This window comes from Callorhinus ursinus, unplaced genomic scaffold, assembly GCF_003265705.2.
Source record: "Callorhinus ursinus isolate GAN/ISIS: 27379988/994484 unplaced genomic scaffold, GSC_fseal_2.0 scaffold6, whole genome shotgun sequence".
Taxonomy (NCBI): Eukaryota; Metazoa; Chordata; class Mammalia; order Carnivora; family Otariidae; genus Callorhinus; species Callorhinus ursinus.
In genome coordinates, this window is record NW_027397068.1 from 29,896,304 (window position 1) to 29,922,841 (window position 26,538).

At 45.0% G+C, this 26,538-nt stretch overlaps 1 protein-coding gene across 2 annotated transcripts; it reads right to left on the reverse strand.

Moving 5' to 3' along the window:
- Nucleotides 1–1,070: 1,070 nt before the first annotated feature.
- Nucleotides 1,071–24,938, reverse strand: DDO (D-aspartate oxidase). Of its 2 annotated transcripts, XM_025863957.2 has the most exons (5): nucleotides 24,856–24,938; nucleotides 22,844–23,019; nucleotides 19,845–19,953; nucleotides 15,377–15,553; nucleotides 1,071–3,114 (listed from the first exon to the last, which is right to left on the reverse strand). In XM_025863957.2, the coding sequence occupies exons 2-5, from the start codon at nucleotides 23,013–23,015 to the stop codon at nucleotides 2,547–2,549; spliced, it is 1,026 nt and encodes a 341-aa protein (XP_025719742.1). In that variant the 5' UTR covers nucleotides 23,016–23,019; nucleotides 24,856–24,938; the 3' UTR covers nucleotides 1,071–2,546. The 2 variants fall into 2 exon arrangements, with proteins under 2 accessions (XP_025719742.1, XP_073749876.1); XM_073893775.1 differs by lacking the exons at nucleotides 19,845–19,953; nucleotides 22,844–23,019 and having other exon boundaries at nucleotides 24,856–24,904.
- Nucleotides 24,939–26,538: the final 1,600 nt, after the last annotated feature.

The following is a 26,538-nucleotide window of genomic DNA, read 5'->3' on the forward strand; positions in this document are numbered from 1 at the left end:
GAGAGCAGGCAGGCTTCCTGGGTGGCTTGTTGTAGATGAGAGTGTTGGTTTCCTGAGCTGGTTGCTATAGTTTGTGGGTCAGAGTTCTATGTTTATATATGGTCTGGCCATCATCCGTTTGTTCAGTTTCTCATCTTTCGGACAAAGACCGCTGAGTCTAGGCAGCTGACCCAGAGCCAGCAAGGTAATTCCCAGCATTTCTAGGGAGCCACTTTGGGACATAGCCAATTCCATAGGCCGCCTTGCCCAGAAGTGCCTACACACCACTTACGAGAGCACATCCCTCCTAACCCCATGCGGCATGATGACGAAGGAGGAAGGGAGGGGTCGTGGTTATGGGAGCTCTGGAGTCCTAGGAGGAGAGGAGGGACGAGTGCTCCGTAGTTCTCAGCTGCCTGCAGCTGTAGGTTAGAACTCTGTGGGCAGGTTTGAGCAAATACTGATGCAGGGGTCCCATACCACCTGCCAAAGAGTCTAAGTTAATATAGCACGCTGGAAATCGGTATTTTTTCAAAACTTCCTAGGTGATTCTAGTTGATTCTAGCGTGCAGCCCACGTTGGCAGCTGCTGACCAAAATGAATAAACTTTTAAGAGACACGGGGAGCAAATATTTAGCAATTAGTGAACATGGAATCAGGGCATGGAAAGCCTTCAATCTTTCAGTCGGACTAGAAAAATAAAAGCAGACTGACCTAGAGTAGCAAATAGACAGCAGCATGGAATGTGAGCCTACGTACCTGAAATGGAAATGCTGCAGGATCTAAACCATGGGCATAAGGAGCAAATGAGTACACTTCAAACCATCGTAAACACAACTGAACCATACCTACTTTGAGCGGCCGTCTGGATCTTCATTTTAACCATGAAATGTTTTATTCCTTCTCTTTAAAATGCCATTTTATCATGACTTAGTATTTCTCACAGAATGCAACGAGTACACACACGCATGTACGTGTGTGGTCAGCCTAAGTTTGCATGTTTCTCAAATACTTTACACAGAACAATTACGATCGTGGCATATAAACTCCAAAACCTGAAAAGAATCACACAGTCACTCCACACAGCTGGTATCCATTTTTTTATTTTAGTCATTTCTCGATTTTCAGAGTTCCCAGTTTATCTAAATTTGATACAATACCACCCCCTGGTGGGAACCTATGGGGAAGAAGCACACTGGAGGCTTTCTAACACTACAAGGAAAGATTAAGATCATCTAGTACGCTGGTTTTCTCTCTCTCCGTCTGTCTCTCTCATTCCCTTCTCTCTCTCCTTCTCTCTCCCTCACTCCCTCTTCCAGCCGAATGTTCTCTTTAAAAAAAAAATCATATGCAAAAGCTCAGTGAACAAAACAGTAAAATGGAGTTATGCTGGGGGCTTTCTCTTTCCCACCTTCTCTTTGCCAACCTCACCCCCCACACACACAACCCCGGATGTCCAAAATAGAACTTTTATCACTAAACACCAGCCATCTCCTGCCAAAATTAAAATTAAAATTACATCTATTTCTCTAAAGAGTCCTTACCTTAGTGACTAGCACCTCCTTTACCATTCATTAAAGCCAAAACCCTCCTGAGCATTCACAATACATATGAACAGATTAACTCTGAGCAGACCTGAGTCAAGAAACCAGGTTAGATTAATTTATTTCAGCAATTCCCAAACTTATTTTATCATGACACATTTCCCCTCCTTCCCAGGAGTTTTTGTTTTTTGTTTTTTACAACTTGCAGAAAACTCTTTGGATATATTTCATTCACAATGATTGTTCCATCCTAATCAGCAAATTAGCTCTTTGGCTGCACCTGCTACTCAATCTTCAAAAATGCTTGGGCAAAGTCAACCACGCAACAAGCGAGAGTGCTCAGTCATTTGTAGTAAGGGAAAGTACCACCCGTAGGTGACTGACTCCAGACAGCTATTGAGCTGATGCCATGTTCATAGGTAACTTCATCCCTGTCTTCTAACCATCATGACCAGCTGAGGGGAGGAAGAGGTTGCCACAAGTACTAGGAGGAACCATGCTTTGTCTTCTGTTAAATGTAATAAGCCTGTGTTGCATGATCACCGTGTATTTTATTTAGAGGGACTATAATGCTCACTTGAATGCAACCCACAAACATCATGGGCGTCTCTGCAACTGACAGTGAGTTAAGTGTTTTCCATACATTATCTCTTGCAGTGGATTTATTAGCCAAAAGATGTCAAAATCCCTACAGTTTCCAGCATCCTTGTAAATAAGCACAGAGCTTTGAACACCGGATCTAAGAGAAATCTTATTCTATAACAAGTATTTTTAACAAAAATAGAGTTTTATGCCCTATGTCATTAGTAGTAGACTTAAGCCTAATTCTACACTGGTACTAGATTAGGTTAGTACTAGTCCTAAGGCTACTAAGGATTCATATTGCATCATTTCTAATTTTGAAAACAAACATATGTCTAATTAAACTTTCATGCAATGGAAAAGTTATTGGAATCAGTTCTGGTGCTTAGATTATATTTTGATCGATAGTCTCCGGGGCCATTTGCTGTCACTTCATGTCACCTACAGCTTTGACTTGGAAGTGGGGGTCCTGAGGGCTCGGACACACTCACCTACCAGGCTGGCGGCCTCCAGAGCAGTGCCCCAGTGCACAGAGATGCCCCCGCTCCCGTGGCCATAGTGGTGGACCACGGGCAGCCTCCTACCGTCCTGGGCTAGGAGCTCTGTCTGCAGCCGCAAGCCTGGCCTGAAGGGCCTTAAGCCCACCTTCTCCCTGATGTCGCAGGCTCCATGGAGGGAGGGCTCAAGAGCACAACAACGGGAAAAAATATCTCTGCTAATTTCTGCATCTGGAGACAGATTCCAGTCTCCTTCTTGCCTTGTTCCACCCAGGATTACGTTGGATATGCCGGGATAAATATATGTCAGCCCACTCCCATCTCGGATAAAATGCTTCACCCAGGGAGCCTGAACTCTGAGCACTTGGCCCCGCACAGGGAATATCTTTGAGTCTCCTGCAAGCTGTCTGCTTCCAAGGCCTGAGCAGTTGACCACGATGTCGAAGGATGGATGAAGCTCCCACAGGTCTCCTATTCGTCGGGTGAGTATCAGGACCCCACTTCCTTTTAACCTGGGAAGAACGAGAGAGACCATTAAGTGAACCTCAGCAGCTTCCTGCGCAAACCCTCACAGGAAATGATGGGCAAGGCCACCACATCCAGGGCCCAAGGAGGTCAAATTCTTAGCCACCGACTGCCTCGCATCCTTGGAAACTGGGGATTCCTAAACTGGAACCTAAATGAAAACCTGTTTCAAAAATTCAAAACAAATGTCTTGTCCTTTTCATGTTTTACAAAGTTCCTGTATCACACTAGCTGCTAAATGAGTACTAAATCAATCCGTATTTTAAATCCCCTAGCCTTTCTTTTTATGCCATTTATTTAGCACCTAAATTTGCAGCCTTAGGCATTTTGTCTCATATTCTTAACTCTTGGATGTTCCTTTTCTTTATTCTGGTCTCCCTAACTAGATGTTTGGAACAGGGGTCACACCCCCCACTTTATGTCTACCACAGGAATGTTAGCACGAGACGAATGCAGAATATTTGCAGCTGATGGACTGACAGTTGTGGTTGATAACGATATTTTGGACCAAGTATATCCATAACAAAAAGAAATGGCTTGGGGCACCTGGGTGGCTCAGTAGGTTGGGCGTGGGACTCCTGGTTTCCACTGGGGTCATGATCTCGAGGTCCTGGGATCAAGCCCCGCATGGTTGGGTTCCCGGCTCGGTGGGGAGTCTGCTTGCCTCCCTCTCCCTTTGCCCCTTCCCCACTCTTTCTCATGCAGGCGGACTTTCTCTCTCTAAAATAAATAAATAAATCTTTTTTTTTTTTTAAGGAAATGGCTTATCTAGGTCCTGTAAATCTTTTTTTTTTTAATTGTGGTAAAATACACAGAACATAAAATTCACTCTCTTAACCATTTTTAGGTGTACAGTTCAACAGCATTAGTTTTAATACAATCACCTATGAATTTTGTGGTGATACTGACCAACATATTGCAGTGTGTTAATATTCCTTAAAATAGTGAATGTAAAGAAAAGATGTTTAAAAAGAGTTTAGGAGGGCTCTTCCCTTTACCAATCAGAAGACCTTGGTCAAGTTATTTAATTTCTGTGAACTTTAATCCTCCATCCATAATTTGGAGATACCAGTACTGACTTCATAGGCTCCTTGTGAAAATGAAATGAGACAGCATCTGGAAAAAGTTTGACACAGCACATAGCACATTGTAGTTCCTCAGTATTTTTTTTAATGGGGGAGCAGTGTGGGAAAAGGTATAGTTGCTATGCTACTATAAAATCCAAAAGGCGTTTGCCTGCTCCCCACACCCATCTATCACTTACATTCAGTGGTTTAATAGAATGACGTTTGGACTTCAAAAAATGTTTTACATTGATTATTATTTGAACATTATCTTGGTTTTCCTTTTAATAGATTGTGGATTCCACGTGTCGATAGTTAACCGTTGTGCTCTGTGTTCCAACTATTCTAATTAAAACTCAGAATTATTCTCCTAATTCAGAGAAATAAAGGAATTTTACCAGCCTGGGGACTTGACCCAACTGAGCTTGTTTCCTCAACTATTACCTAAGGATAAGAATGTTGAGTCCACAGGGTTTTTATAAATATTATGTATAAATTCAACAAGCGCAAATGTCCTCTTCTTCCATTTCAAGGGTCCCCCACCGGTTGCTACTAATGAAAGCCCACTCTCTTCCTGGAGACTTCTGAAATTATCATAGCGATTGGAAGGCCCCCGCAGGCTTGCGGTGCTGAGTGCCTCCCTGGCCTTGACCCCAGGAGGGAACTTACTGAATGTGCCAGGGCCCCATCATCCTTGTACTGTTGCGATACAACCGCGTGGTGATGCCCAGTCACTCTTGTCATCCCACGGGCAACGCATCAGGGGGCACCAGGGTGTAGGAGGAAACCATACCTGGAAGCTGTACGTTGGGTGACCAAGCACTTTTACAACCATACAAGGTAGTTATTTTCTTCGGGGGTTTTGGATGACATGGTTGGGGGTATAAGCTTGGAGACTTTCCCCGTAGGGTTTCCTGCAACTGAGCAAGACCTCATTCTAGATAGGGAGAATGCCTTGTCCCAACCTCCCATGAGGAAATGTGGAGATGGGGGACTCAAGAAGTTGTGCTCACTAAATAGCACCAGACCAATGTCTCCTGGTCATCATGCTAAAACCCAAGGGTGCCCATTTTCACCAAACCTAAAAGTCAGCCCTCTGCAGGACCACGTCAGCCTGAAGCATAAAGTGTGTGTGGGGGGGCGGGGTTCAGCAAGAAGGAAATTGAGCACGTGTGGCCCTGAGAGGGATGGGGCTCCACTAAGCACTTCTTTACACACACACACACACACACACACACACACACACACCCCACATCCCAGAAGCAAAGGGGAGTCTCCTCATCCTGTCTCTTCTCATGGGACTAGAGGCATCCTTGCACCCCACCTCCCATCACCTGCCGCAGCCTAAGCCATGTAAGAGAGGAATCCTGGGCAGCATGAAATAGGGAGGTGAGTGGGGCGCCTGGGTGGCTCAGTCCATTGGGCGTCTGCCTTCGGCTCAGGTCATGATCCCAGGGTCCTGGGATCAAGCCCCGCATCGGGCTCCTGCCCAGTGGAGAGCCTGCTTCTCCCTCTCCCTCTGCCTGCCACTCCCCCTGCTTGTGTGCTCTCTCTCTTTCTGCCAAATAAATAAATAAAATCTTTTTTAAAAAGAGTAAAAAAAAAAAGAAAGAAATAGGGAGGTGGGGGTTCAGTGTGGAGACCCACTGGGGGAGAGGGGTCACGGGGGGAAGGCAAGGCCCTGTGAGCTCTAGTACGAGGGATGAGGCTGCTTTGACCACAGCGCTTGGCCTCTGGGTTCAGGAGGGAGGAACCGGGAGCGGGAGGTCAGGGCAGGATGTGGGGTGCAGCCCAGCAGGGACAGAATAGGGGGTGCAGCGGAGCCAAGGTACTGCCCTGGAAGCCGTGTGTGCCTGGAATTCACCTGCTGAGACTTAGACCCAAAATTGTCTGAGGAGCCTAATGAGTAGAAACTGGGGGAAAACATCGTTTTTGTCATATAAAATGTTAAAGCACTTTCATCTGGCCAAATACAGCCATTTTAACACTCCTCTGGTAACATTTTAATAGCTTGTACCTTTATTCTGGAAAGATGATCCAAATAGGCCTGTGGATTATACAAATACAAAGTAAAAACTCTTCTAAGGATTCAAGATGGCTTCGGGGTGAGAGGGTACATGACTGTCTGCATGAAGGTCAGGACGCTTCTCTGCAAACCAGATTGCTTCTGGAAAATTGGTGCCCACCAAGGAGGGTAGAGAGAAGAGGGGATGGCGTGGTGTGTGTTCCCCAGCTGACTCCTCACGCTGGCTAGAACTTGCTCGTTAGGGGACGAGGGCCAGAGCCTGAGGGGCCTGATGTGAAGAGAATTGGTGAGAGTCAGGCCTGAGCAGCGGAACCCCAGGTGTCAGAGCTGGAAAGAGGACAGTTCTCCCCACTGCTGCTATAGTTTCAAGTGCGTTGGAATGAGGAAAACAGCATTGAGTTTTTGAGCCACTGATGAGAGAAAGAGTGAAGAGCTAGGAGGCCATTGCTAGAGATGGAGAGAGAGGCAAGGAGGCTGGGCAAGCACAGTGACCAAGAACCTGGTGGGGGGGGAGGGTGTAGGCCTGGCTTTGGGAAGCATTTTGTGATGTCTTATGTATGCGTTATTAGACATAGTCAGCTAAAAAAATTAATCCTTGCTTCAAGCCTGAAGCATGACACCTTATAACAGTGATCAAAAAATTAACTGTGTCCAGTCTATTTGAAAATGAGATTAAAAGGAAACCTAATTTAAAAGCTCACTTGGCAAATAGTACTATGCACACAGATTCATAGAAGAAGTCCACTGTTTCCTCAAAAAGTTAAAAATAGAACTATCCTACGACCCAGCAATACCTTTGGATAGGTATTTATCCAAAGGATACAAATATACTAATTCGAAGGGGTACATGCACCCCGAAGTTTATAGCAGCATTATCAACAATAGCCAAACTAGGGAAAGAGCCCAAATGTCCAACAACTGATGAATAGATAAAGAAGAGGTACTGTGTGTACACACACACACACACACACACACACACACACACACACACAGGACTATTACTCAGCCATTAAAAAGAATGAAATCTTGCCATTTGCAATGACGTGGATAGAACTAGAGGGTATTATGCTAAGTGAAATATGTCACTCAGAGAAAGACAAATCCATATGATTTCATTCGTATGGAATTTAAGAGACAAAACAGGTGAACACAGGGGAAGGGGGAAAAAGGGAGGGAGGCAAACCGTAAGAGACTATTAACTCTAGAGAACAAACTGAGTGTTGGTGGGGGGGAGGTGAGAGGGGGGATGAGCTAGATGGGTGATGGGTATTAAGGAAGGCACTTGTGATGAGCACTGGGTGTTGCACATACGTGACGAATCACTAAATTGTACTCTTGAAACCAATATTATACTAAATGTAACTAACTAGAATTTAAATAAAAACTTGAGGGATGCCTGGGTGGCCTGTAGATCAGGGAGCCTGCGGCTCAGGGAGCCTGCTTCTCCCTCTGCCTGCAGCTCCCCCTGCTCGCGCGCTCTCTCTCTCTCTAACAAATAAATAAGTAAAATCTTAAAATTCATTAATTAATTAATTTAAAAACTTGAAACAAACAAAAGACTACATCATATAATAAGGAATAAAATAGAGGAAAAAAGAAAAAGGCCACTGTTCCTTCATAGTGACACTTAGTGTAGCTATACCTAAAATAACTTATAATAGTTAGATTTTAAATATACATATATATGCTTACATATATATGCATATTTTACATGTGGTAGGAATGTAAACAATTTGTACTCAGAGGGTCAATGGTGATGTTTTCAAGATATATCCACAAATTCTTTGAACCCTTTAAGGCTGAAGCCTAATTCCCCTCCCTTTGAATGTTGGCTGAACCTAGTCACTTGCTTCTAATGAATATATATAGCATATATACACACACACATATATATACACATATATATATAAGTATATATGATAAATATATATTTTTGCAACATGTGATGTATGATCTTGGATTTTCTTTTGCTGTAATATATATTATTGGGACAATTGGCAAAATCTGAATAAGGTCTGTAGATTTCAGAAATGTACCCACGTTAATTTAATGCCCTCATTCTGCTTAGTTGACCTTGGTTATATAAGAGAATGGCCTTGAGTTTAAGAAATACATATTCAGTATTTGGGGTAAAGTGGCATCACATCTGCAGCTTTCTCTCAAGTGGTTCAGAAAAAAAGGCATATATTTAGAGGCAAAAGGATAAAGCAAATATGGTAAGTTTAGGATTTGGGGAATCTGGGTGAAGAATACATGGGATTTCTTGTGTTTTATATATAGTCTAATACTGACCTGACCACATGATCTCATCTGACGGCCATATTCCTCACTCATTTCCTTGCAATGCATATTCTAATAAAATCAACTGCTTTCTATTTCCCACTTCTCAGAATATCCATCCCGGCTCTGACCACTCCATGAACTTGCATGCTCCATTCAGGAGTGCAGCGGCCTCTGGTCCCTTGTGTGGACGAGGCTCAGGGCTTCCATGGGCAGGGTGGTCCTGGGGGGGAGCAGCCGGGCACCCTGAGTCAGACCAGGCGGTGGGGCTTCAGGGAACAAGTCGCCTGTAGCGCTGCCTTTGGGCAGCTACTGACGCCCCACGGGAAACACCTAAGGCTACCACACCGCACACAGCCTCCATCTATTCCCCGCTAACCTTGTTGCCATCATCAGAAAAACCAAACACCATCATTCTGCACCTGCCTGGCTGGTATCCTCCCACTTTGGCCTTGCAAAGCCAGGCAGAAAACGAGTGCTCACGTTAGGCTTGCATCTGGGACCATCATTTGTCCACAGCTCCTCTGGTCAGAGGCCACAGGTGCTGGGAGGAGGCAGAAATACCTAGAAGCCTGGAAAAGGACAGCTGGGCTCCAGCGGCAAGGTGCGTGTTAGTGTTGGGGAAGCAGGGGTCTGCTGTACACAGGAAGGCACCTTTGCAAGCTGGACATTTATAAGGCAGGGCCGATCTGTCACGTTCCTGATGTACAATCCATATTTCTGTCCAACTCCTGGGAGAGCCACATGAGTTTTTTTCCGAGCACTGCTGTGAGTCAGGCCAAGTGGGAGAACAGAAGCTACAGGAGATGGGAGACAGGGAAAGTAACCATGAGGCCTTGTTTTACCCGTGGGAAGGAAGTACCAAGAGAGCAGTTCAGTGTGGTCAGTGCTGTGGTCAGTGCTGTGGTCAGCGTGGGCCTTATCAGGGCCACAGTATAAAGCATGGCCTCCTGAAAGAAAGCAATGCACCTAAGTTACAGGGTTCCCCAGCACAGAAATGAGGCACCCAGCTTTCCCGATGTTGTCACAGGCAGGACGATCCTGATCCAGCCGGGATGATTTATTTAGGTAGGACGTCTGGCAAAGAGACAGGCTCAGTTGACTTACTGCCTCTGTGATTCATTTCCTGGACGGGGCAAGTAAAAAGCAGCAGAATATGACTCCACTGGCTGAGGATATAAAACATGATCTGCATGGCTGATTAAACCTCTGAGGGGTTTTTGTTCTTTTGTTTGTTCTGGATATTATTGGGCATCATTTCTCTTTTTGAGAGGGAGATGATCCCTTCTGTTCTTTGAAAAAAGCTGAAGATCTCAATTTCGGTTAAAAACATTTTTTTTTTTTTTGTCTTTCCTGAAAGTTTATATTATTTCAGAAGGCTGGAGCTTACGTTGGAGACATTTTTGTGTGGCCTGCTGAGTGAAAAGCCCGTTTTTGAGTCAGAACACTGTAGGCTGAACGCTCCCATTGTGTAGAAGGGGTGTAGGAGGGTGCACAACAGACCCTGGGTGTGAGGAACAAGCAGTGATTGTGTGGCTTCCCAGCGGGGTTCACCCTGGTGGAGAAGAGCAGGTGGCAGCCCACAGAGTGAGGCCCAGGGGTCCCACCCCCTCACCACAATGCCACCCTGCCTCTCACTTGGCTTGAAATCCTTGCCTGAAAGGCTAGCCTTGGGCATGGAGGAGTCCCTGCCCTACAAAGCCTGCCTCAGGAGGAAAGGGGATACATGGCTCTCTTCTTGCCCCACGTTGGCTTTCTGGCCAGATGTCAGGCCCTGAGGGAAGAGAGGACAGCTGATCTCCACAGAGAGAGGCCCTGTGTGCTATCTGTGCAGGCCTCGCTTTGGGGAGTGGGGGGCACAGGAGGAAGAGGAAGGTATCAGGGACACAAGACAGTGCTGAAAGGATAGAATGGGGGGTCGGTGGGACAAGGGTGTGTGTACTGTCTGTCTGCGGCACCCACATCCGGGCCTACTGTCATGGCGGATGTGTGTATCCAGTACATGGACTGACAAAGACCTCCCCAGGACTCTAGGGGGGACAGGAGCAGCCCCTCAGGCCTCTTCTCCTTGACTCTGTTGCCTAAAATCCGACAGGAACCAGAGTGTTCCCAGGCACGAACCCTAGCTGACTGGTCATCAGGCCAATGGCACTGCTCTCAGGAGGTGGCTCCCTCTGGCACAAAGTACCACTGGACTCCAGGTTATTTTAAGTTGAGTGAAATGCTGACAGCAGGCTTCCAACTAATGAGACGGTAGCAGGATTTTTCCCAGGTCTTCAGCCCACAGTTAGAAATTAGGCCTGAAAAGAAGGTCATTATGGAAATATGGGGCCTGTTTTCCAGAAGGTGATACTTTAGAAGCACGAAGAACAAATCATCCAGATAATATTTGTTTCCATGTGAAAGTGGTTGAGGGTGGCCCCCAGAGCTAACACATTTATTCTCAACCAGAGTGGGAGGGCAGCTGGGATGGCGGCCATGCTGGGAACTGGCCCTCACTCACTGTGCCCTTCCCCACACAAGGGGATGCTTCCCCCTGCCCAGGGCAGCCCCAGCAAACTGGGAAGCTTAGGAAGACTCCTCAGAGAAGGGACGCATGCACTGGGGGTGATGCTGGTTTCCCTGCCTCCCCTCTCTCCCATAGCAATGCCACCTATTCAGGTGCCCCGGGCCCTCATGCTTCCCCTGCCCCACAAAACTCCCCATCTTCCAAGAACCTAATCCACTGTTTATCTCTTAAAGCAAAATGAAAGCAATACACCCTCTCTCCCAGGAAGAATTTCTATTTAAGCTTTCTGTCTAGACTTTATATCCAATACTTCATTGAAAAATTAGAAGAAACTACATGCGCATGCGCGTGCACGCGCGCGCGCACACGCACGCACGCACGCACGCACACACACACACACGTGATTACCATAAGCTCAAGACTACTTCTAGGACTTAGAACTTACCCTGGCTAATTGGAGCTATACCTCCCTTCCATTGGGCCACTTAGAGGACCCCACTCTGGCCCTTCTCCAGCTGTGCATGAGAAATGAGTATGTGGGGCCAACGGATGCAGCCAGGGAGAGCCCCTCCTCCTTCACTTCCAGTCCCAGTGAGCTGGGAACCCACGATCCCCATATTTTCTCCCCACTTCCAGGGCCTGCACTGTCTTCCTCTGAGGGGCAGACCATGCCACTGTGTGCACCCTTGCCCAAGGGGTGGCCAAAGGACAGCTATTGGGGTGAAGTCTGAATAGAGCTTGGGTGTACGGATTAGGGTGTCTCATGGCATGCACCTAGAGTCCCCTGCCACCACGTTACTGTGCAGCACTCCTGAGAATCCAAGATTGCTAAATGTGGTTGCACATCATAGTTGTTAAAGTAAAGGGATAAACGATATTTTATTTAATGGTTTGTTAGCTTGATTTGGAACTTGGAAATATTTACACATACCCATATGGGCTCTTGTATGTATTCTTGTCCCAGGCTGAATGCGGTAGAGGAGGGTCTGATGTTGGGTGTGTTCTCTACACTCCAAAATCACAACAGAAGGAAACTTCAGGGCACAAAGGGAAGTAGAAGGGAGACAGAGTAAAGGCATTTTATTTCTGCACTGAATATAAAAATTTAAAATGTAGCATTGCATCAGGTTTGTTTTAAGGAAGAGATGGAAGGAAATATTCATGAAAAGAAAATGTTTTTCTTCTCAAAATTGGAGTGTGTGGAATGCTGTTGTGGCCAAAAGTAAGAAAGTGCTAGAGATGCAGAAATGTCAAAAAGACACAAGAGCAGCTTGAAGGGGCTCCCACTGGCCAAATGTTAGGCAATTTGAACATCAAAATAAACAATAAGACTAATAGATTATAATTCATTGAATAAAATAGGAATCCCCGAGTCCATACTGACATAAATAAATAACTGAATAAACATGGGTGGGGGGAGTTTTTCCTTATAGGAGAAAGCAAACCAAATGTGGAAAAGAGTTAGAAATTATCACTTGGCAGGGCACCTGCGTGGCTCAGTCCGTTAAGCCTCCGACTCTTGGGCTTCGGCTCAAGTGAGGTGTTGTGAGCTCAAGCCCTGCTTTGGGGGAGCCTGCTTGAGATTCTTTCCCCTTTCCTCTGCACACCCCCTTGCTCTCCCCTCTAGTCCCTCCCCCCTCAAGTAAATAAATAAAATCTTTAAAAGAACGAAATTATCACTTGGCAAACATTGTAGTAATGATTGAGTCAAGAACCATGAATGAGAGCTAAAGCTAGTAGGCTAAAGTTTAATGAGGAGCAGGGTATTTACACAACTTCAAGGTGTACCTTGACAAAGCATTTAGTAATTACAAAGGGAAAATGTAGTAAATTCACATTGGAGATAACTGGCAGGCCAGGTGATCCAAGTTAACGTCACCAGAAGGGGACACACCCACACGACGTGCCTCCTAATATGACGCGCTAGGGAGCCAACATTCCTTCTGTGCGGTTCCACCAAAAACATATAACCTTAATTTGATCATGAGGAAATCTTTGACAAACCCCACGTGAGAGACCTTCTACAAAGCAATTGGTCTGTACTCTTCAAAAGTTATAAAGGTCATCAGAGACAAAGACAGACTACAGACTGAAGAGGCATGATAACTAAATGTAATGTGTGACCATGGACTGGATCGGGGACCAGGTGTCTCTAGACAAAGGACCTTACTGGGTCCTTTTGGGGGCAACATATGAATGAGGTCCATAGATTCCAGTATCAATATAAATATCTAGATCTTTATCACAGTACTCTATTTATGTAAAAGGATATCCTTGTTCCTAGAAAATACACAGGGCAATATTTAGAAATCATGGGGCATCATGTCTGCAACATACTCTTAAATGGCTCTGGGAAAAAATGTAAAAAATATACCTGCATTTTTATATATGAGAGAGTGAAAATGACAAAGAAACTGTTAGGAATCTGGGTAAAGGGTTATACAAATTCATCCACTTCCCTTATCTCTGTGTCCATTACCATCCCTGACCCCCCGCCATTTCCAGACAGAGGAGCCAGCCCTTGCCAGTCTCTGTGATGGGGACAAACACTCTGCAGGAGTCTCCCTTCCCTGCTTCTGCCTGATCTGCTGAAGACCACAGGGATCCAGCCAGGTTTTCTAAAGACCTTCCTGAACATGGAGAAAAAAGTCCAAGACAAAGGAGGCAAACAATAGATGTGGGGATAATAATGAAACTGTAGCCCCAAGTTATAAACCTCTCTAATGACACCTCACTTTTTAGACTCGACATTTTATACATGTTCTTCCATTTTTTATCATAATCAAACAAAATGGTACATAGTACCATAATGACAGTAAAGCTCGGCCCCTTGTGGCATGCCTAATAATTTCCCTTTATCCAAATTTAATTAAGATAAAGTATATGATACCTCCATCTCAAATTGCTAGCATTAACACTTCCAATTTCCTATTTCTGGTCATTTTTGTACTACAAGGAAAATGTACTGCAGAGGGAAAGTTCGTGATGCTGCTGAAACTTGACTGTTGGCCGATGGGCAGCTTCATCAAAGGATGGCTCAAAATGTTTATTTATCAGCTGATATCTACAGGGTCAAATTTAGCATGCAAACATGGTTTAAGACCCAGTGACCAAGGCATGAAAGGGTGGGTCTAATGAAGACTGGAACTTACAAAAGGAAAATGTCCCATATAAATTGCTAACAGGTAAAAGCAAGAAGAACACTTATAAAAGCTACAGAGATATATTGTGATGCTCCTGACATGAGCCTAACAGACTTAGGCCCCCGCTTCTGTGCTCCCAATCCACCCTCAAAATCTGTACGCCCCTTACCATAGGAGTCACTGTAATTGTTAATTAACATGCATAAACACGCACGTGCACACACAAACAAACGCACACCATCACCCTCGTCAGACTCGGAATTCCTTAAGAAAAGTGATCATATTTTATCCTTTTTTTTTGGACCAGCTTCTAACACAGTGCCAGGTTCAGACATAGATGTCGAAAACAGAATCGTGGGATTAGTGAATTGTAGGAATCAATCATCCTATGGCCCACACCTGGGACCGGATCGTCGTTGCCACTCCTAGCCCGAGTCACTTTTCCAACGTTTACACAATAATTCACCTTGTCCCTCTTTATCTACCAAACATACAGATTTGGGGATTGAAAAGGCCAATGTTTCACAACCCTCAATACACTTACAGTTTCTAGACTGAAGAGAAATTTATTGACGTGTCTCAAATAAAGATGCTCTTGATGTGTTTTCTAACTAAGTGGAATCAGGAAGTCCCGAAAACCAGGCCAAAATGCAAGTTCAAGGTATTTTGGACCGAACTTGGTGAGGAAGCAATTACCTAATCTAGATAAGATATGACCTCTCAGGTTTGGAGGTCTCAATTATAACAAAGAAAATAAGGAAGCTATTTTCTCTATCACTAATGAAAAAAAATTTCAAAAACAATTTATAATAAGCTTAAGATTCTCCATCTAAAGAACTGGAGCAAATCATATAATTTGATAGCTGGAAATATACTCTCTAAAAGTCTCCATTTTACAAATGAGGAAATCTAAGGTACTGTGTCGATGAGTGGGTTTTACTTACTGGTGGGCGGGGGACCAAATCATGCAGCATAAAAAAGAACCATGAATCATGCACTAGAAGAAGATGGATGTGTTACTCTTGGTGTGGTGTCATTTACTGTTTGTGACACAAATACTGTCTTCAGATTGTTTGACACAGCCCTGGCCATTGGGAGCAACAGGACACACTGCAGACGAGCTCTGAGGAACCACAGGGAATTTTCCATACCTCTTTTATGAGGAGCTATGAAATTATTTATGGCTATGATAGATAAAGGAAGCAGCAAGGAGCCATTTCAACTGACCTCTTCTCCAACCATGGGAGGTAAGTAGGGCTTTCACATTTCAGAGTCGTGAAAGCATGACCGAACACATGCTGGGGGAATTTCTTCAGTTCAGCCTCCGTCATCTTTCGAAACCCCAGAACCACATCAGCCCAGAATGGCACTTCTTCCGTAGGAACGCTTCGGAATATCTGCCAACTCAAATACATAAGTGGAAAAAGTTCCTGAAATTTTGTGAAATACGTTTCCTGTGAACCCCACGTGACATTCTCTAAAGCATTTTAAAAACACACTTCCTGGGGCACCTGGGTGGTTCAGTTGGCTAAGGTCATGATCCCAGGGTCCTGGGATCAAGCCCTGCATCAGGCTCCCTGCTCAGTGGGGAGTCTGTTTCTCCCTCTCCCCCTGTCCCCCTCTTGTGCTCTCTCTCAAATAAATAAATAAAATCTTTAAAAATAAATAAAAATTAAAACATAATTCCCATACACATAAAAAGAAAAAGATCTACTCTTCCATTCTCTTGGGTTCAGGTAATTCAGCAGCTAAGTTTGAAATGTTCATGATTGAGGGGAATAAGACATTTAAAAGTTATGTTTTAAAAATTGGATTTAACGCTTTTTTTTTCCTAAAAAGCTATTGCTCAGACTTTTTTTATTGACTTATGATTATGCATTTTTGAGGAAAGGTTTTGGTGTCTTGTAGAACATTTTATGTAAGTTGTAAGCATCCATCAGAAGCTTAAAGGTTGCCCTCAATTCCAAACAAAATATCTAAATTGGAGTGAGCCATGGTGGGCGTAGAGGAGGCAGAGTGCGAATTACGAGTTAAGTTGTGGGTCATCCCCTCACGCTGTCAGTAAGAGAAGCTGAGTTGTCAGGAGGAGCCCAGTTACTGTTAGGCCACCAGCACGGCCAGGGTGGATGAGGCTGGAATGATACTGGTTGTTAACAAGCCAGTAATAGTGCTACTAATAACTGCTAAGCATGTGTTTGGATTTTCAAGTCTTGGTCTGTTTTCATCAATAGGAATAAGTGTTGTAAATCATGGCTGCTCTAAAATAGCAAGGAAAATCACTTGAGTGCTGTACATAGTTGCTCATGATGTGGTCGTTCACATACCAGAATTTATATATCTCTAAGGAATTCATTCGAAGGGGCCCCCGGGGAAGGTATGAATGCTGTTTGCTGCAGAGCTCCACACTGGGCCTTCTTGCTGTCTCCTTCTGCACACTCTCCCTGGGCTAGGTTGCCCCTTCTCTATCTTCACCATTGTCTACAGGCCAAACACTCAGGGGGCTAGGCCTCCAGCCCTCTTTTCTCTTCTGAGCTCCACAACCAGACCCAGACCTATGTTGACTTTCTCTCTCTCCCCATCCCACATGCCATCAACTGTCAAGTCTCAAGTCCCATCAACTTCTCAAATCCATCTACTCTCTGTCCCCACAATCAACACCTAATCGGTTGTACCACCATCTCTCTCTCTCCACACATCTGTTCTCCACACTACAGGCAGGATATTTTTGACATATAAACATGGTCAGTTACTTCAGTGTGTAAAATCTCAATGGCTTCCCATTACCCTGGATGTTTTTCATTCCCTCCAACACACCACAGTCACCTTAGACTCAGGTCTACGCGTATGCGGTTCCCTCTACCTGGAATGCCGCCCCTTATGTCCCTAACACTGTCTCTGTCCCCTTCACTTCTACAGTGTCACCAGACTAACCTACACTCATCCGGATGGTCTCTGCTGAAACATCACTTTGTTCCAGGTAGCTTCTCAAACTTCCCAGAGCAAGTTTATTCTCCAGTGATATACTTCCGTAGTGCCCTATACTCTCTTCTGTTGGTAACTCAGGTCTTATTTGCAACTAGTTAGATTTAGGACATTCCCTACGGACCATAAGCTATATGAGGGCAGGACTGTGTCTTTTTTTCTCAAAAATTAACTCAACATATATTTATTGAGTGTTTACTATATGCTAAGCAATGTATACTAAATGGTTCCTTATTATATCCCTAATACCTAAGTGAGTACCTGATACTGGTGAATGCTGAATAAATTGTTTTGAAGAAATGCACAGATGAACAGATGAATAAGGCTATACATTTATGCCAAAGATGCTCAAGGACATTTTTGCTCCTGTCTTCAGTTGACTGATTCAAATCTCTCTCTCTCTCTTTTTTTGTTTTTTTTGTGGAAGCAAGTGGGACAAGAATCACTCATGTGAAAGAAATAAATAACTCTCTTTTAGACCAGCTTGAAGTATATTCCTTTTAAGATCCTCGATGGTGGCAAAGTCTTAGTCTTGAAAGGACGTTTGAATTTTAGACACAACTGTTTCCAAAAATTACTTAGAGACAAAGTTTGTGAGTTAGATATGGTCACATTGGTTTTGGACAAAAACAAATTGTGACCATAAATCAAGGAGAACAATTTTTCTATGTGACTCATCAGCTAGATTTGGAGTTAGAGTATCAATTCATCTTCAGAAGGTAGAAAAGAAATGAAAGTTGCTACTTGTGCAGACTGTGGGAAATTAGTGACGTCAACACTATTAGTGATGGTGAGGGGGGGCAAGAAGAGGAAAAAGGTAGAAATCTGCCTGATGCAGGTGTGCTCACTAGCAGAAAATGTCAGCGGACAGCCTGAGCAAAAGAGGAGAGAGGACAGATTTTTCCAAACAGTACAAAAGATGCAGTGGTTTTGAGAACTTAGTAAAAAGCAAGCATCCCTCTGTTCTTCAGAAAGCTATGGGGCATTACTGTGTTATCACATAGGATATCACAGGTGACATATGTGTTATGTCATAAATTAAAGACATAAAAGTGACAGAACGATTAGTGATCTCTTTTAAAGAAGCTATAGAAAGATATTGTCATATTCTAAATGCTAGTCTGCACTAGATATGCCGAATAGGATTTTTTTTAACTCTTTCATTTAATTATGCGTGTCTCCTGAAATCAGATATTAAGAATCAAATAGAGGGGCACCTGGGTGGCTCAGTCGGTTAAGTGTCCAACTCTTGGTTTCAGCTCAGGTCATGATCTCAGGGTCATGAGATCAAGTCCTGCATTGCATCCGGCTCCACGATGGGTGTGGAGGTTGCTTAAGATTTTCTCTCTCTCCCTCTCTCTCTGCCCCTCCCCAAGCCCCCACTCTGCTCCCGCACTCTTGCCCTCTCTCTAAAAAAAAAAAAAGAAGAAGAAGAAGAAGAATCAAATAGAAATGTCCTAACCATTTCAAAAATATGGTTCCTAACTAGAGGGTATTATGCTAAACGAAATAAGTCAATCAGAAAAGACAAGTATCACATGATCTCACTGATATGTGGAATTGGACAAACAAGGCAGAGGATCATAGGGGAAAGGAGGGAAAAATGAAACAAGATGAAACCAGAGAGGGAGACAAACCATAAGAGACTCTTAATCTCAGGAAACAAACTGAGGGCTGCTGGAGTGGTGGGGGGTGGGAGGGATGGGGTGTCTGGGTGATGGACATTGGGGAGGGTACGTGCTATGGTGAGCGCTGTGAATTGTGTAAGACTGATGAATCACAGACCTGTACCCCTGAAACAAATACTACATTATATGTTAATTTTAAAAAAATTTTAAAAGAGTAGTCCCTAAAAATTGAAAATAACATAAAAAATATACTGTGTACCCAGCTGATGTAATAATCATACAAAGTGGTACTGATCCCAATAACTTTAAAGCAGAGTTACATGACTGTATATCCTTGTATGTATACCCTTAAGAAAAAAATATAAACAAAAGTTTAACTGTTATAATAATCATATTAATAACAAAAAATATGGTTTCTAAATGGCACTTCAAAAGGTAACTTTAGTTACCTACAACATTTCCTTTTTTGGGACATCTCATTCTCCAATATCACACCTATTGGCTTTCCATCAGCCACATGATCCATACATAGTCCAAGCTCGGTGCTTACCTGCTATCAGTTTTTTTAGCCATATTTGTAAATCACTGCATAATCCCTGAGGAAACTCAAAACAGTATTTGTGATGAGAAACTGTAATGGCTGTTTAAAAGTCTAATACTATAAGGATGGCTGGGTGGCTCAGTTGGCTAGGCGACCAACTCTTGCTTTTGGCTCAGGTCACGATCTCAGGGTCCTGGGATCGGCCTGGCATTCAGCTCTGTGCTCAGCATGGAGTCTGCTTGGATTCTCTCTCTCCCTCTGCCTCCATCCCTCCTCCTGCACACTCGCTTACTCTCTCTTTCTCTCAAAATAAATAAATAAAATCTTTTTTTAGAAGTCTAATACTATATATACTAATATATATAATTAATATACTAATAACTTGTCTTTCTTGACTTCTTTGGAGTAAAGCCTAAAATCTTCCTCTCACATCTAGTTCAGCATTCCGCTCACAGCAGATGCTCAACAATATTTCCCATATTGAATTCTAAAGTCCATTAAGATCATTCTAAATTCTAAAATAACTTCAGATTTCCTCTCTTACCCAGATACCAGATGAACACCAGCATCTTCAGCTTCTGCAGAACTGGCAATTGCAAATAGGTGATCAAAGGTCTCTCTAAACCACTGCTTCTGCTTGGGAATGGGTGTGTCTGTAACCACGGGGGAAAGCAAAGCGGAACAGAAAAAAAGTGGCAATGATAACTATGCTTCAGACAAGCCCCTTCCTAGAAACTGAGAGAAAATAAAGAGGCAGGAAGGAACATTTAGATAAGGCACTACGTTGTGGTGGAGATTCCATCAGCAACCAGAGTTTTGAATGTTGACACATGCTGTTGACTTCTGTTCATGTAAAGATTAATCATCAGAGGGTAAACTGGCCAATCAGGACAAAATCTGATATATGAACCATCTGGAAGGTGGTCTTTGGCACCAGATAATATTCCAGACCTTGACGGGTCCATAGCCAATCTGAGCAGAAGTTAGTTCAGGCTGAGGGAGGTATATCCAGCTGGCCCCACAGTTGAGACGATAGAAGAAAGAACCTAGAACCTCTTTCCTGGGGCCTGAAAACATGGTGGGTAACAAGGGAAGATCTGTGGGGCCCAGGGCAACCAGACAGAGAACAGATTATACATCAATAGGAAGCCCAGATTCCTTACCCTCTGATACAAGGAGACAAGGTTGTCATTGTGGAGCTGAGCTCCTCAGGAAGGACTTGCTGCAGCCCCATCCAAGGCTGCCATTGCCTCCATCCCCCTCCAATCCATGGACTCATGCAATAGCTTAGGGTAGCATTCCCTGGGTCACTAGAGCATGTAGGGACCACACTAGGCACCATGTCTCTGGCAGAGTCCTGTGGATCAGTGCTCCCTGTCAGCCGGGCATCCCCGCCAGAACACAAGAGGCTGGACCCAGATCCTATCAGAGAGGAAATAAGGGTCATGGTTCAAGCCCCAAAATAGTAGTGTCCAGTGCAGGCACAGAGAGCGAGCATAATCAGGAGGCGCTGACAAATCCAAATGGGGTGAAGAATTTGGCCATCTGATCCATAGGGAAAAGTCATGAGGGAGAATTGAGGATCAGGCTAGGGACTGGGGAACAATAATCCTGAGGGGCTGCTGTGGGCGGGGAGCCATAGAGGAGGTGAGGGAGTTGAGGCAGAGAGGATGCTGGGTAAACTCTGCCTGAAGAGATGTCCCTAGAGTTCATGGTAGAGATGAAAAGGCCTCTGGAGACAGCCTGCTCCCCAGAGTGCCCAGGTCAATGAGGGCATTTCAGTAGCAGGGTTTTATAACAACTTATAACAAGAGTGCCAATAAATATTTCTTTAATGGTGGATCTGTGCTGTCGTCCTTAAACACGTGCCTGTGTGAACTCACCACTGTCTTCCAAAACTGCAGACTGGGCCACTGGCTTAGAAATAAGGAAGGAATAATAAGCTGCAAAAAGAGCTAAATTAGACCTCACATGAATTATATCCCAATGATCTAAGCCAGTGTCTGGGGCTGTATTGAAACGCATCCCTCTGTTCCCATTTCAAGCCTTAACAACAAAATAGTGGCTGCAACTCACATGCTGTAGGAGTCATCCCCAAAGAATGGACAATCCCAATTCAGCAGTGGATAGCACAAGCCAGCCTGGTGATCTAATTCATGTTCAAGCACTGCTAAGAGAAAACTGTAGGTGGAGTAATGGTAATAATCGCGATTGTTGCTACAGCACTTACCAGGCACTGTTCTGACTGCTTTATGTGTATTAACTTATTAATCCCCCAGCAACCCTGTAGAATAGGTGTGGTCCCCATACGGTACTGACATTTATGAGCACAGAAGATATCACTGTTATCACTGGGGTTGGTCTGAAAGAAGCCCAAAGAGAAGACTGAAGTCCTTATCTGGAACACCAGAGTGAGGCACTCTCTGATCCAGGGGCCCCAACCACCTAGCTGAAGAGTGAGATCAGGCCTTGATGGCCTGCATGGACTCTTAGATGAGCCTCCTTCGCAGATGATTCCATGACCATCACGCAGCCTTCTGACCACTCACCCAGGGCTGGTGCCAGCCAAGGGGTTCCTGGACAATGGACACAAGAACTCTGGTCACAAGAAAGGTGTCCAGAAAGTGTGCACTTGCATTCTACAAATACACCAGGTTCCTGAGCTTATTTCCTGTGCACATGTAACTCTGATTTAAAATAAAATAAAATAAAATAAAAGCTAAAATTAAAGCGGGGGGGGGAGAGTAGAAATGAGGAAGTGGAGACAGTGAGCATAAACCTCATTGGCTACAAAATGGTTTTGGTTTTTATTTAATGCCGTTTCCCTCCTCCTTCTATTTCATGTGAAGAATACCGAATGGAAAGCATGTGTAAACATGTTTTTAAAAAAATCAATGCATCTTTAGGCCCGAATACATATGACTGATTGTTTGTATACTGGCTTAGAAGTGAGGATAGTTTTAGTCCCACTACAAGTAATTTCTGAGCTGGTGGTCATGACTGGTATCGGTGGAAAGCCTTAGAATTACCAGTTGTGGTTGTCATGAGTGCTCTTCACCAAATACTTCTGGCTGGCTGCCTTCTGGGAGCCTTAGAGAACTGGACTTCCTGGCCACCTTCAGAGGGGTGGGAGCAGGGGACTAGTACTGGCCAACGACCTGTCATCAGAAGTGATGAAAGTTGCTTCCTGGCCAGAGCCTTTAACTGCTAGGGTGAGACCCCCCTCCCCCAGAGCTGTCTCCCCCCAGGCACAGGTACTGATGACATCCAAGACAGCAGCTACCCAGCCACTTAGGTCCCAGGTGATGAGCAGAGCCCTTGCTGCTGCTCAATTGACATGTGCTTCGAGCCAGAAACGAACCTTTGTCTTTTAAGCTGCTAAGGTTTGGAGGTTGTGTTTGTCCTGCAGTGTAACTGAGTCTTTGCTAACAGATGAACCAGGAAGAGGTTAAAATTGAGCATTACAGGGACATGCATATCCAGCTTTCCTTGTCCACAGAATGTCTGTCATATCTGACAGAGGAGCTAAAATCCCTGTCTTACCTGCATAGACATGAGGAATAAGCATGCCAGCTGCCACATCGCTTGTGGTATCAGGAGTGAACTTGTCTGAAATGACTGTAATGGAGCATCCCGGGACCAGTTTGGAAACACACATGGCGGTAGAGAGCCCCACCACGCCTGCCCCCACAACTGCGATCCGTACTGGATCCATGGGCCTGGGAGGAGAGAAAGTGTGAGCTATAAACCTTGTTTAAGGGTTCTTCCATCAGTACAAGGCCTGGCTTTGAGGACTCTTTCCTTAGGTCTCAAAATGAGGTCTTTCCCATCAGCATTTCTCATGGGATAAAGAGAGCCCCCTGTAAGCTCTCTTTCTGCTAAATGTTGGGGTATAGGACAACAACGTCTCAATGGAGTTTTAGACATTAGCACAAAACCAGCCTGAAGTTGCCTTTAAAGCACACTACAGGTAAATGGGTTTGTACTGGGTGGGGGGCAGGATTTCTACTCATTCTGCCCCTTCCTAAACCACGTTTCCTGTGGGCACAGCCTGGGAAGCTTGGTGAAGTCCGCAAGGTGGACAAGAGCAGTGGAGATGCCATCTCTCCTCCCAGAAACCTCCTAGGAGCGGCCACTGAGAGGGCACGACCCGTGGGGCAAATTTGGAACTCAGCTCTTATCGTTTACAAACTGGTTTTTAGTTACAACAACGAGACAAAAAGTTTGAACTGAACCCTGCGTTCCCCTCTCCTGCCCCTCTAACTGGAAACCAACTCTCCTCTCCTCTCCCCTGCCTCTGTCACCGCTTTCCCACCCCACACCCCTCATCCCCCCCAGCCCCCGTCCCCCAACCCCCGTGCCTGAACCTGGATTCCTTCCTGCGGACTCAGGTGCTGATTCAGTAACGGCGGTGGGGGGGAGGGGCGCACCTCAGGGCCTCCTAGCCTCAACTCCCTCATCTGCAAACCAAGCCATGTGAATTCTTTATTAGCTCCTTTGGGCTGGAAATAAGAGAGACCCACGGAGGTTATCTCACAAAGGTAGCTCCTTCTGAGAGTCGGTATGGAAATGCAGGAGGCGGACATCCAGAAGCCTGAGACTGGCACCCAACCTGGGAACTACAGGGTTGATGAGGGCCGGACACCCTCCCTCCTCCTCACCACTGAGCAGCAGGGGCCCGCAGAGCCTCGCTCAGCTGTCAGCTTCCCCACCCACTGTTGCTTTCCTGCTTGTCTTTCCACTTCTGTTCCCACTCTCTAACTCTCTCTGTGGGTCTCAGGCTGAAACTCCAGAGAGAGAAAATGCAATTATTCCAGTTGGCCAATGTCATCTTTATCAAAGTTCTAGTACCAGGTGAGCTCACTGGGCTAAGCCAGCCTACAAATGTGCCTCTTGGCACGGTTGCCCTTTCCTGCAGATCATGGCTACCTGCCCATAAAATTCACCTTTCCCCTGGAGGGCGTTGGGCAGTTCTGCTGTGAGTGGGGCAAACATGGCGGAGCTCAGCCGTCAGTGGTTTCTTCCAGCTCTGACAGTCTCTGGCTCCATGATAATTTAAAGTCCTCCAATGAGGTTTAATGAGTGTTATTTCTATGTCTCAAGCAGTATATGCATTTCCTCAGCCATTAGTTAATCTGCTTCCTCCCTAGTGGGCTGGCTAGCTGAGAAGGAACAGGATTGCCGGTGCAGAGGGAAGGGTCTGGGGCAAGGGAGAGACCAGTGGAGGGGTGGGGGCAAGCTGGAAGAGCATAGCCCCACTCATGTCCCCTGGAGGAAGAAGGCACCCACATATCCCCTTGCTGGCTTTCCTATTTCACAGGCTCCGCTGCCCAGCAACTTTCTCAAAATAGCTCTAATAAATTAAGTTGAGAGGGAAAGTAATCTGTGGCTGAGAACAACCAGCTGCCAGGGAGGAGAAAATTGAGCCAGCAAGGTGGGTACATCCTGGCCCAGTGACTTGTGAATCACAGTCACCTGATCCCATTAAGACAGCCCCAAGCCCCCAGAGTACGTATAGAATGACCCCTGAGCTGCAAACAGAAGGATTCAAGTACCTGTCTCTGAAAAAGCGGTCTTGGAACCCACAGAAGGCTCTGGCATCAACACTTGTTTTCCCAGTGAGTGCTTGGTCAGGTGCCCTGAGAGACAGAGAGAAAGTAAAACTGCTTCCCATTGGGGAGTTTAATAAGGACACTTCTTCTAATCTTCCTCTCCATTGGCCCATACCCCCGTGTCTCTGTAACTGAGTTCCCTGGAGAAAGGAGGGATTAACTTCATTTTGTAAGCTCCGTGGAACTGTGGGTCTGCCGAACCCCTGGGAGCTGGTCCACCCTCAGCAGCCATTCTCCTTCTAGTTTACAAACCTCTCTATCTTGCCACCAGTCTGGGACTTCTCCAACTGATTGGTAGGCATGGTAAATAACAGGTGAACTTGTTCAATTTCCAGCAAGTTCTGGCCAGAAGCCACACTGGTTTCTTCATTTGTCTCTTCTGGGTCAGCGGGTTGGGGCAGGAGTGGGGGTAGGGTGAGGGCAGAATAGTGTTGTGGATCACTAAGAAGACGGCCTGATTGCAGCTGGAAAAATTACTCAGGAGATAATCAAGGATAAAAACCAAATGATTCTTTAGTCCAGAGACTGAAAAACTTGTTGAGTGTCCACCATGTGGTAGACACTTGAAAATTACGAAGTTGTTGATGGGGAAGCAGTCTGATGAATCAAAATAATAATGATAGTGTAACTAATATGTATTTAGCATTAATCATGGGCTACGTGCACATATGACACATATAACACAACCACCCTCTGAGGTAGTGAGATACTATTATTATCCCCATTCTATAGGTGGGAAAGTTGAGGCTCCAAGAGAATAAGGAAGAGCCCAAGGTCTCCTAAGTAACAAAGCCCAGTCTGAGTGTCAGACCCCAAGGCTCAATGTCTTAACCAAAGTGCACACTTTGGCATCGAGACGTGTCTGTTTTACCTGAGCAAGTCACCTAACTTCTGAGTTTTGATTTCCCTTTTTGAAAATTGGGAATGAGCTAATTTCTCTTATAAGTTGTTGTAAGCATCTGCTGAGTTAAAATATGTAACATTCTTTGTGAGTGTGGCATATACATTTTATCAAGCACCTGCTATAAAATCAACCAACATTTATGGAGCACGTGCTCTGTCCAAAGCATGCTTCAGGGACTACAAGAGATTTAACGATTTCTAAACGGATGTTTTCTCCCCTCAAGAATGGAAACAAGGCAGAGTAAGACAGTCCTTTAATATGTAGCAGTTACTGTAGGTGATGTGGGGGCTCAGAGAGAGGGAAGCATGGTGGACCCACGTGGCCAGTCCAGGAGAGAGGATGGGAAATGAGGAAGGTTTCAAAGAATCAGTGGGATGTGGACGGACAAAGAAGAGGAGGGAGAGAATTATCACGAGGGAGGAAAGGGTGAGCAAAGTCACAGAGGCAGGAAGTTTCAAGAGAGCTGAGGAAACAGCCTGTGTCTCCATGGGGAGGTACGCGTGAGAGCAGAGGGTGACATCTGACCAAGATGGAGGACACCATTTGAAAAAGCAATGGGAGCCATGGAGGATACCTGAGAATGCCCCTTAATCCCTGCCCAGGGCAGGACTCTATTTCCCTCTGAAAGCAAGAAGAGGAAACATTTAGAAATGAAACCAAGAACACAAGCTGTGTGTATAAAGGGCTAATAGGTCTTTTATTTTTTGCTCCACAGGACTGTA

Excerpts from the sequence above, each read along its gene's own strand:
- DDO (XM_025863957.2), bottom strand. The coding sequence starts at position 23,015 with ATGGATCCAGTACGGATCGCAGTTGTGGGGGCAGGCGTGGTGGGGCTC. Across the intron at positions 15,554-19,844 it reads GGTGTTCATCTGGTATCTGG|TTGGCAGATATTCCGAAGCG; the intron begins GTAAGAGAGGAA and ends TATGTATTTGAG. Across the intron at positions 3,115-15,376 it reads CTCCCATGGTTGGAGAAGAG|GTTAAAAGGAAGTGGGGTCC; the intron begins GTCAGTTGAAAT and ends CGTTCTTCCCAG.